General features: G+C 44.7%; 1 protein-coding gene across 1 annotated transcript in view; it reads right to left on the reverse strand.

The window, feature by feature from the left end:
• The window catches only part of plcd3b (phospholipase C, delta 3b), a gene marked incomplete at both ends in the record, with an annotated part of 39,711 nt that extends 27,261 nt beyond the window's left edge, over positions 1–12,450 (reverse strand). Inside the window, one exon of the mRNA XM_080541937.1 lies at positions 12,369–12,450. Within this exon, the coding sequence (XP_080398063.1) occupies positions 12,369–12,450 (82 nt within the window). The remainder of the gene's footprint in view (positions 1–12,368) is intronic.
• Between the last annotated feature and the right edge of the window lie 50 nt (positions 12,451–12,500).

A 12,500-nucleotide genomic window follows, 5' to 3' on the forward strand; every position in this document is an offset into this window, starting at 1 on the left:
CAATGTTGTTTTTGTCTCTGGTTCTTCATTTAAATTAGCATCGTTAGATGCTGGTTATTTCTTAAAAAAGGAATCTAGACTTGCTTGCTTGGAACACGCCATGATTAAACAACAGCTCGAGTAGCGTGTGACTGAGTGAGTTCTGAAATTACTGAGAGGGTGAAAGTTCTCACAGACGTAAACACTCAACATTCTAGAATCTGGAATCAAATGTTACTCTTTTCTAAGAGAATAGCTGTTTTGAGAGCTTTAGGGCGAGTGGTGGCCTAGTGGAGAGTGAGTTGGGCTGGTGGTCAAGAAGGTCAAGAGTTCAAACCCATCTGGGAACAACATCCCCACTAGTGTGCCCTTGAGAAAGACACGTTTACACTGCCAGGTAGAAGTGACACAATTGCGATGTTTTTGTTCGCATGTGGCACAGATGGGATATGTAACATGTAGCCTACGTGTAACCAGTAAAAAAGCACATTGAATCTGATGTTCTCAGATCCGATTCTGGCCTCAATCTCATGCCGGCCTCAATCAGATACGAATCGTATATGTGTCATTTCGACTGTGGTCTAACCAGGCAGGTTGCATATAACTATAAAGTTAGTTTCAGGTCACAACAGCTGTTCAAAGGTGAGGTGCGAGCGACACTAGTGAAGCTGAAATGGAAGAGGACAGAGCGGTCAGGACGGTGGACAGATGTCCAGGTGTCGTGTCTTTTAAGCCTTTGGGGCGAAGTGTCCATGCAAGCGAAAATAAATGGTTTGTACAGAAACAAAGCAGTGTTTACTGTCTGCCGTTTGCGTCTGTGTCGGCTGTCTGTTTACTTTTGTTTCCGGTAACCAAACCCTCATGTACGTATGTGGGTAATTTCAAGTGTTACCAGTGTAAGCACAGGTATCGGATATGGGTCATTTGAAAAAGTAGGTGTAACCAGGCGTTCAAAAAAATCTGATGTAGGCACTAAATCGGAACTAGGCATTACGACCTGCGGTGTAAATGCAGCCTTAGCTTATGAGTTACTCATTTTTACATTTACATTTTCCAAAGCAACTTACAATCAATACATTTGACTAAGCAAGTGAATCATCAATCCACCAGTCGTAGCAGGAAGAGTAATCTAGCTCAGGCCCGGAGCCATTGGCAGTCTCAGTGATAGAAGAAGATTTTAATAGACACTGGAGAACAGAGAAACACTACAAGGGGGGCAGTAGAAGTCATAGGGGACACAGTAAAGGGGAAAAGCGGGTGTCTCAGGAGACGCAGTGCTGGGGGGTAGTAGATGTCTCAGGAGGAGCAGTTAAGGTGTAACCTGAAGAGATGGGTACTCCAGGGAGACTGTCCCTGTACGTAGTGTCTAATTGTAAGTTTGGATAAAAGCATCTGCTAAATGGTAAACATGTAAAAAGACCCTACCCAGTATTAGCATAGTGTTCCTAATAAAGTGCCCAGTGAGTGCAATTTGTTAACATGCATATCAAGGACCAAGGACCAAGGACCAACCTCTATGCATGGGACATGTGACTGGTGACAATAGACCACATGGGGTTGTGGATCTTGTGATCCCCTTTGAGGTTGGCAGTTGGGGTGACCTTTGGCCCAGATAAGTTGAAAATAAGTGAAATGAAAGTTAAAGTGTCTTCAATCTGTATACAAGAAGAAGTACACTCTCATTAACTCCAAATCCAACCAAGATACATGAAATGACCTACTAGACAACAAGATATATACAAAATTCTGTATGCAATATGGGAATGCAGTAGAAAACATACAGTAGGCCTAGGTTTGCATATACTGTACAGTAATGCTCTCTGAATACTTGCTTCCTACACTCGTGTATTGCTGTGTGCGTAATGCTAACATGCAGCACAGCATATAGTGCAACGTTGCATGTACCGGTAAATAACAGTAACAGCATGGCTGGAGGGAGAAAGTATAACCTCAACATGAAGCTGTAGGCAAATGAAGCACAGACAGGTTAGAGCCGTTAGACTGTGTGTTTCCATTGGTGATGTAGTACATTATTCTCACTGATTGAACCATTCTTAACACCTGTAAACCCTTAGACTTAACTGTCTATAAAAAGATACTGCAGTGCAGACCACAGATACACACGCACACACACGGTGTAGCAAAGCTGGTAGCGCAGGGCACCAGCAACGCTTACACTAGGGGGATGATCCTCGCTAGGACCACATAGGCAAAAAAAAAGCTATAGCTGTTATGTTTGTTAATGATAGGTGTCTCCGGTGTTCCCTGAGAAGCATCTTGAAGGGTGTCTCCCTCTCTCTAAGGCAGGACGGCCTAGTCTCTTATTAGAGCAGGAGGCTTCTGTGGTCAGTGGGGTAAAGAAGGACTATCATTTCAAACGAGTCAGCCTTGAAGGCTGGGGCCGCTGACACACACACACACACACACACACACAAGCACACTCCCTCATTGCCTTTCACACACGCACGAATGCACACACACAAACGCACGAATGCGCACGGACGCATGCACCAAACTCTCTCACACACACACACACACACACACACACACACACACACACACACACACACACACACACACTCACAATAAATCCAATCTCAGCTCCTTATGTGGATTCTCCGAAATGGTAGGCTACATTACATTATCAATGCCTGATCTACTGTACCAAGAGCCATGCACCATGATACGGTCTCAAATCAAATGAGTAGGTACTATGTAGCTAGCCACTATCCACATGGAAGACAACATGCAGCACTACAGTCAGCCTGGATACCTCTCCTTCAGCCAGCCCCTTAGTTGTTGTGTTGCTGCCAACTAAGGCAACAGTGGTGCATTGTGTAATACAGTCTGTCACCCAGGCCAGTACACAGACTGTACTGAGGAGAATGATGTTACAAATGACCACGGAAAAGCCACTGGGCTAATTTTGGGATAGCATCATTCTAGGGGAACCCTATTTAATCACTGTGCATACAACACTGTGTGTTTGCCCAAAGTGGCAAATGCCCAAACTATCACCATGCCCAAACTACCACCATGCCATCTGAACCAGGGCACCTAAGGTCTGCCGAGGGGATATCTTGACAAGACAGCCCACCATATCTATTCAGGGTATACTGTAGTACCATGGCCATGGGATTTCTATGGGAAAACAGACCGAGAGTTAGACAATACAAATAGCCTGTATCTCACACCGCCCAAGCCACTGCTTATCCGTAACATAAAAAAGGATGACTATTGTTGACAACCACAGTTGGGAGATCGTAGCAGTGTGCAAAGTGTTCATTGTCAAGATGAACGGTTTCTTTCTTATACCAGTGATTAAGTTAGAAGTTATAAATATAAACGGATGGAAGAATTACAATTGAGCTTTTATTTACCATGTATTCATTATGTGTTCTCTGTGTTTATTTTAAATTGCCATGGCTGTTATACTTGTTATCCTCTTATGTTTTATCTTGTTGTCTTTTAATTGTTTTTATTCATACTCCTGTAAAGCTCAGTGTATGAATGATCCAGTCTATGGCCAATTGATTTCACTCTAATTTGTTAAACGCCACACAGCCACTCAAGAAATGACTGTCCATGAGATTAAATATTGTTCATATTGTTCAAAATCACGGGGTAGGCTATATTTCATAATACAATATTAACATAACATAAATGGTTATTCTTACCATGTGATCGCCCTAAATAGACAGTTGTAAAAGATTGTATTAATATTATAATAAGCACCTATTAAGAATTTGACTGATTAGCCTATGTGGACAGGTTGCACCTGCAAAAGATGCTTTGTGTGTTTCCCCTGTATTAAAAAAGGTTTCGTTGCTGGCTTGATTAATGAATTGTCCTCAATTCGAGAAGGCTATGGCGAGGAGAGGTCGAGCAGGTAAAGCTGTGCAAGAGTGATTGTGGAGACGGGCATGCATGCATGTACAGTATAGTATAGTATAGTGGGCATGCATGTGTACAGCACAGTACAGTATAGTATAGTGGGCATGCATGTGTACAGTACAGTATAGTACAGTGGGCATGCATGTGTACAGTATAGTATAGTATAGTGGGCATGCATGTGTACAGTACAGTATAGTATAGTGGGCATGCATGTGTACAGCACAGTACAGTATAGTATAGTGGGCATGCATGTGTACAGTACAGTATAGTACAGTGGGCATGCATGTGTACAGTATAGTATAGTGGGCATGCATGTGTACAGTATAGTACAGTGGGCATGCATGTGTACAGTACAGTATAGTATAGTGGGCATGCATGTGTACAGTACAGTATAGTATAGTGGGCATGTATGTGTACAGTACAGTATAGTACAGTGGGCATGCATGTGTACAGTACAGTATAGTACAGTGGGCATGCATGTGTACAGTACAGTATAGTATAGTGGGCATGCATGTGTACAGTACAGTATAGTGTGGTGACTGTTTCCTCCTTAGTCACCGCGACTGTTGAACTGTGAACTTTAGTTGACTCGTGATACCAACACCGACGACTTCTGTACGTTGCAATCATTTGTTTACTTTAATATAAAAACATGATACACTAAAACAGTTTCGCGTGTGGCAACACGGTCAAAGACTGTGTGCTCACCAGTTCAATCAGTAACACCTGTGGCTACCGGTGAGCTCACCTATATACCTGTGCACTCCTATGCCCTCACCACTCAGTGGTCAACAGTAAACATGACATCCAGCACAGACATAATGGCTGCAACACTCCGGCTCCTATTTGTTCATTGGCTAGAGACACTAACAAATACAATTCAAACAACAAAGCCATTATGCAGCAACACCATACATACTGTAGCAAGAGGTTTTCTTAAAAAAATCATAGTCCATAATCCCAAAAAAAAAACGACAGTTACTGTGCCGCTTGCAGAAGACACAGCTTGGTGATGGGCCTGACCAGAACGCTAGTCTTGGTCTTGACCCTCACAGAACGTACAAATCCACGCTTGTCCGCAAACGTGTCCTGTATTCGGCCCAACAGCCAAGAACTGCGAGGAGCGGTAGAGTCAGCTACCAAAACCACGTCTCCTGGAACAAGATTCCTCTTCTCTCTATTCCATTTGGAACGCTCCTGGAGTAAAGGTAAATACTCCCGCATCCACCTTTTCCAGAACAAGTCTGAGATGTATTGCACCTGTTTCCAGCGTCTCCTGCCATAGCAGTCTTCATCTTTAAACAATCCTGGTGGTAATACAGGCAGTCCTTTCATTGTCAACAGGTGACTGGGAGTAAGAGCTTCAAGATCATTTGGATCATCAGATACCTTTGTGATAGGCCTATCGTTTAAGATGGCCTCAACTTCACACAACACTGTGTGAAAGCTCTCGTCATCCAATGTCTGCTGCTGAAAAACGGAGGTAAGTATCTTCCTTATCATCCGGATAATTCGTTCCCACACACCTCCGTGGTGGGACGCAGCAGGTGGGTTGAAACTCCACTCGATTCCATCTTGCAGAAAAGCTCTCTGGATTTTGCTGTGGTTCAGAGAAGCCAGCGTCTCTCTCAACTCCCTCTCTGCTCCGATGAAATTCGTTCCATTATCCGATCTCATGTGCACAACTTGCCCACGCCGACAGATGAATCTTCGTAGAGCATTGATACACGAGTCTGTGTCCAATGAGTAGGCGCACTCCAGATGGACTGCCCTGCTTGCCATGCACGTGAAAATGACCCCGTAGCGTTTCACTTTGCTGCGTCCTCTTTTCACTTCCACTGGTCCAAAATAGTCCACTCCCACATTTGTAAAAGGAGGAAGATCGGGAGAAATCCTCTCTTTCGGTAAATCGGCCATCTTCTGTTCACCTGGTTGTGCCCTTTGTCGCTTGCAGACTCCACAGTTTGAAATCACTTTCCTCGCTGCAGTATTGGCATTTGTAATCCAGTAATTTCTGCGCAACCTGGAGAGCATATGATTTCGTCCGGCATGACCCAGCTGGTTATGGATGTGCTTCAGAATCAAAGAGGACACATGATGCTCCTTGGAGATAATGACGGGATGTTTTGTGGTTTCAGGCATTGCCGCCTTGCCCAAACGCCCTCCGACTCTCAGCAACCCCTCTTGCAGCACAGGATCCAACTTGTAGATAGCACTGTCCCGTTTTACTCCAGAACTACCAGATGTCAATGCTTCAATTTCCTTGTGGAACGTTTCCTGCTGGCTGAAGTACATTATGGCTGTTTCCGCCTCCTGAAGATCCTTCACCGACAGACTTTGTCCACCAAGAGTACCTTTCAGCTGCTGCATTTCATCCTCCACTTGAACATGAGGATTCACTTGGGCCTTTTCCTGTAAAAGCCTTCTCCTCTGACTCAACTTTAGTAGAGTCCTTGTCACCTTCATGAACCATGCAACAGAGTTTCTTAGCTTCTTCCAGTCTGAAAAGTATGTCATTAGCTGGTGAGTGGCATTAGGGCTGTCGGCAACCACAACAGCGTTTACCATGAGATCCCTCTTTACCTCTGGGTCACCTTCAACAATGACTGAGTCTGATCTTTCACTTGGCCACTTCCCCTCTGACATTCTCAGAAACTCTGGTCCTTCAATCCATCTGTTTTGTGTCAAAAGATGTTCCACTCTCAGTCCTCTTGAGGCGTCATCTGCCGGATTTTGTGCCGTAGGGATATATCTCCACTGTGATATGTCAGATTCTTCCCTGATGGTGGACACTCGATTGGCAACAAATGTGTGGAACCTTTTATCCTCGTTTTTGATGTACTTGAGAACTGAGGTGCTGTCTGTCCAAAATACAGATTTCTCCAGTTCAAGGCCCAGTTCTGCTTGAAGCATTCGGTCAACTCTGACTGCGACAACAGCAGCTGTGAGCTCCATGCGAGGGATCGTCATTTGCTTCAGGGGCGCCACCCTTGCCTTGCCAAGGACGAAGGCGACGTGACTGCTCTCTTCATGTTGCATCCTGATGTAGCTGACAGTGCCATATCCATCCTGGCTGGCATCAGAAAAATGATGCAACTGAACACTTGTTGGTTGTCCAAAGCTTTTTGGCTTAAAACATCGACTGACTCTGAAGTCTGTCACCCTTTCAAGGTCAGTCAACCACTTTCTCCATTTCTTTTGTAGAACCTGAGGCACTGGATCATCCCACTGATACTTCATGCGACAAAGCTCCTGCAACATCATTTTTGGCACGAGTGTAAGTGGTGCTAAAAATCCCAAAGGATCATACACAGAGCTGACCATGGACAAGATTCCACGTCTTGTGTGCGGCTGCTCTTTGATGGCGAGCTTGAATGTGAATGTGTCCGTCTCAACACACCAGTGTAGGCCCAAAGCCCTCTCCAATGGCAACTTGTCTTGGTCAAGATCCAGGTCATGCATAGGTGCTGACCTGTGCTCCTTGGCAATGGCCTGCAACACTTTACGGCTATTGCTAGTCCATTTTGTCAGCTGGAATCCTCCTTCTTTGCATAGTGCCATTAGGTCCTCAACCATGTGCACAGTCTCCTCCTCCGTTGACAAGCTCTTAAGCAGATCGTCCACATAAAAGTTGTGTGTAAGGGTGTTAATCACTTCGGCAGGGAATTTGTGTTTGTTATCTTCCGCTGTCTTGTGAAGGGCGTAACACGCACAACTGGGTGAGGAGGCCGCACCAAAAAGGTGAACAGTCATACGGTGCTGCACCGGCTCCTGTTTGATGTCACCTGCTGGCCACCACAAGAACCTCAACAAATCAGTATGTTCATCTGCAACCTTGACCTGGTGAAACATGGCTTTCACATCTGCCATGACTGCCACTGGTTCCAGTCTGAATCTGGTCAGCACTCCCACCAAAGAGCTGGTCAGATTGGGCCCTTGCACCAGCTGCTGATTTAGCGATGTTCCCCTGAACTCGGCCGCACAGTCAAAAACGACCCGCAGTGTTCCCTTCTTGGGGTGACGTACTCCATGATGGGGTATATACCACATTTTACCATCAGGCTGATTCAACTGATGTTGGGGTACTCTCTCCGCGTATCCTTTGCTGATAACATCCTCCATGAAAACGACATATTCACGATGGAAGGCTTGGTCCCGCAGAAACCTCTTCCGTAATCCACAGATTCTCTGTTTAGCCACACTGAGATTGTTTGGAAGCATAACAACATCTCTCTTGAAGGGGAGTTTCATCTTGTAATGTCCATCTTGCAACTGGACTGAGCTGGATACGACATCCATGAATCTCCTGTCTTCTCTGGACATCTCCTCTTGTTCACTTGAGGTCTTCTCGTTAAAATCTGTATTATACTGATTGACAAGCAGCTCCTCCAGCTTATCCACTGCAATTCTATTCACAACCACCGGAGAGCAGTCATTTTGCTCGATGCAGATTCCTTGGAGGGGTCCACTTATCACCCATCCCAGCAGGGTTTTAAAAGCGTACGGCCCCTCTCCAACACTGTTCACCACCTCCCAGGGTTCCATTAGCCTGGAGGCATTGGTGCCAATCAGCAATTCCACCTGGGCTTGGATGTGAGGGATGCAGATGCCATTCAAATATGACCACTTCGCCACTTCTTCATCTGAGATTATATTAGATGTTGACACAGGCATTTTCTCTTGGGTCAAAACTTCAGGAAGGCTGTAAAACTGTCCATCGTTACAGCCAGCAATCTCCAAACCTTGAAGAATAAAGCTAGAAACTTCCTGATCTGGCGCCATGGTACGCAACTGAACCTTTACTCTCCTTCCAGTCATTTTCAACCTTGTCATCAAGCTTTCAGAGCAGAATGTTGAAGTGCTTCCTGGGTCCAAAAATGCATATGTTTGAATTATTATGTCACCTTTGGAGGACTTAACTTGCACTGGGAGGATTGAGAGAATGCCGTCACTGCTACCGGCTCCTGTATGTCCAGAAAAGGTAGAGATGTGTGTGTGGTCACTTGATTTTTCCTGTAGCCCATCTGTGTCAATTTTCTTTTCCATGTTTATGTGGAGAACACTTGGATGTTTCTGACCACACACCTTGCAACTCATGCGCCTTTCACAGTGTTTGCTCATATGTCCAGTTTGCAAACAAGCAAAACAAACGCCTTTCTCCTTCAGGAAACTTATCTTCTGTGTGTGTGCTTTCTTTTCCAATTGTGGGCATTGCTCCAACCCATGCTCAAGGGAGCAACACAGACACAGATTTGATTTTGTAGTCTTGTACTGTACACTTTGTCTCTTGCTTCTGTCATTACTTGTAGACTCTGCAACATCACTCTGTTCAGTGTTTACAATAGTTGTAGCATAGGCATTTCCCTTGATCCTTGATGGTGATCTGTTCCTGTCACCAAATGGTTTCTTCTCTACAGGCTTAGTTGTTTTTTCATAGCTACTGTACTGTAAATCTCCAAAAATAGGTTCGGATGCAATTCTCACTTGGCGCTCAACAAAAAGAACAATATCTAACAACTGAGCTCTGCGCTGATGGCGCTCCCAAAGCTCACACGCCTTTGTTCTCCATTTTTCTTTCAACTTGTAGGGGAGTTTCTGAATCACGGCTCGCATGTTAGCTGGCATGTCAAGTTCATTGATGTATTTCAATTCTTCCATTGCGTTACAGCACTCACGCAAAAGGAGTGAATATGCTTGCAGTCCTTTGACATCCTCAGCCTTCACCAATGGCCAGCCAAGCACCTTGTCCACATATGCAGCGGTAATTTTCAACTCATCCCCAAAATGCTCCTGCAGCAGTTCCATTGCTCTTTCATAACCTCTGTCGGGAGGCATAAGTTGACAACTGCGGACTAGCTCCTGAGGCTGCCCTCTTGTGTACTGCTGTAGGAAGTACAAACAATCACCTTTGTTGTTGGTCTTATTTACCACACAGTGTTGAAATGCTCGGACGAAAGCTCTGTATGACAGAGGATCTCCATAAAACACTGGAATTTCTCTTATTGGAAGGGAATTCATGTTTTGCTGTTGCACCAAGAGCGCCGTTATTTGATTTTGTGATTGAAGTAGACTGTAAATATTGCCATCCTGGGTGTTAGGAGAAGGTACAACACCACGGTTAGCCTGACCGTGAGAAGATTGAACGGCATGTTCAGAATCCTGACTGTGTGAAATCTGCATGTGAGGAGATTGTATGACCTGTGCAGCATCCAGAATGTGGGAAGATTCCATGACCTGTCCAGAATCCATCATTTGGTTTGTTGTTCCATGTCTCTTTAACCTTGATGCCTTCTGGTTGGATTGTGAATGAGACTGTAGGCCTATATTTTGCTTTGGCTGCACATACATGTTTTTCATAACAGTGCTTGGAAATGGATTGAATTCATTGGCCCCAGGATTGAGAGGTGTTTTCCTTTCCTTTGTCTTTGCACCTTTCTTTGTGTACGATTCTTTAATTGAACTCCCTCCATCAGATTTCATAAACACTGCTAGTTTAGCAGAAGACACTGCAATCTCGGTGTTAAGTTCAAGCTGTTCCTGTTTCCTCCGAAGCTGCTCAGCCTGCTCCTGCAATACATGTTTGTCACGCAAAGCAGCAGCGCGCGTTTCTAGTGCAGCTTTCTCGGCTGCAGCTTCAATGCATTTTAATGAGAATGTAGAAGATCGGCCACTCCTTGAGCTGCCACGGCTCTTCTGTGATCGTTTACTTGAAACCTGCGTTCCCACATTAGAAACACTGTCATAAGGATGCACCTCATCTTCGTCGTAAATTTTGTAGTGATTCACAGCTCCATCAACATCATTATTGCTTTCCAACCATTTTGTAACTGCACCAGTCGATTCATTATCCATTTCACATTCCAACCATTTTGTAACCACATCTGTAAATTCATTGACACTCAACATTTTGGCTTTATACCACACTTCATGCTTGTCAGCTTCATCGGCTGGCAGCAAAGGTAATAGAGTTGTGTGTGCATTTTGTGCGTCATGGCACATCAGTTTAAACTTGTCAAACTCGCATTTCACTGGTTCTTTACCATCCTTGTTGCTGTTAGACATCAGTTTATTAATAGTCTCCTTTAGTTTGTTTGCTTTGTTCAAATGACATTTTCTTTTTGTTTGCAAAGTGTCTATTTTGTCTAGCAAAGCTTTTGTGGTGAGCTGCCTTTTGCGTTTTAAATCCTCTGGGCTCATTTCCACAGGGCTGGCAGTAGCCACGCCCACCAGCTGTGCATCATCACAATTGTTACTTTGCGCTGTAGCCATTGTATTCAGTCATTTGTTTACGCTTTGTTTTCAAACAAATTATCTCCAGCGACTTGGCTACTCACCACTCAACGGCAGATTTCCGCTGTAGCAATTCAATCACTCACCCAGAGCTCTGAAACGGGTGGATCTGAAATGGATAGCTTACTGAAGTCGAGTTGTCCACTGGTCCTCTCGGTTCCATACATCGGTTTCCAATTCTTCTTTCTTGAAGCGCAACACTTCACCAATTAGTCCACTCGCCCAAATGAGCTAGTCTTTGACTTAAATGTGGTGACTGTTTCCTCCTTAGTCACCGCGACTGTTGAACTGTGAACTTTAGTTGACTCGTGATACCAACACCGACGACTTCTGTACGTTGCAATCATTTGTTTACTTTAATATAAAAACATGATACACTAAAACAGTTTCGCGTGTGGCAACACGGTCAAAGACTGTGTGCTCACCAGTTCAATCAGTAACACCTGTGGCTACCGGTGAGCTCACCTATATACCTGTGCACTCCTATGCCCTCACCACTCAGTGGTCAACAGTAAACATGACATCCAGCACAGACATAATGGCTGCAACAGTATAGTATAGTGGGCATGCATATTGTGTACAGTACAGCATAGTGGGCATGCATGTGTACAGTACAGTATAGTATAGTGGGCATGCATGTGTACAGTACAGTATAGTATAGTGGGCATGTATGTGTACAGTACAGTATAGTACAGTGGGCATGCATGTGTACAGTACAGTATAGTACAGTGGGCATGCATGTGTACAGTACAGTATAGTATAGTGGGCATGCATGTGTACAGTACAGTATAGTATAGTGGGCATGCATGTGTACAGTACAGTACAGTATAGTGGGCATGCATGTGTACAGTACAGTATAGTACAGTGGGCATGCATGTGTACAGTACAGTATAGTATAGTGGGCATGCATGTGTACAGTACAGTATAGTATAGTGGGCATGCATGTGTATAGTACAGTACAGTATAGTGGGCATGCATGTACAGTACAGTATAGTATAGTGGGCATGCATGTGTACAGTACAGTATAGTACAGTGGGCATGCATGTGTACAGTACAGTACAGTATAGTGCGTGGCAGCGTGCAGGTCTTGGCAGGCGGGGGGAATAGCGGTCTCATCCACAGACATAACGGGCGAGGCTACGAGCGGCTACTAAAATACAGTCGCCTACCTACATTCAAGAAAGGCTATTTATTAAATGACTTACCTAAATTTCGGAGAGGATCGTTGATCTTTGATTCGGAGGTCCCGGCTCCACTCTTTTCTCCTTTCTTGCCGCTGCCCAACATTATGGAGGCTCTCTCTCTCTCAGTGTCTCTCTCTCTCTCTCTCTCTCTCT

Source organism: Nansenia antarctica, assembly GCF_963989245.1.
Source record: "Nansenia antarctica genome assembly, chromosome: 11".
NCBI lineage: Eukaryota > Metazoa > Chordata > Actinopteri > Argentiniformes > Microstomatidae > Nansenia > Nansenia antarctica.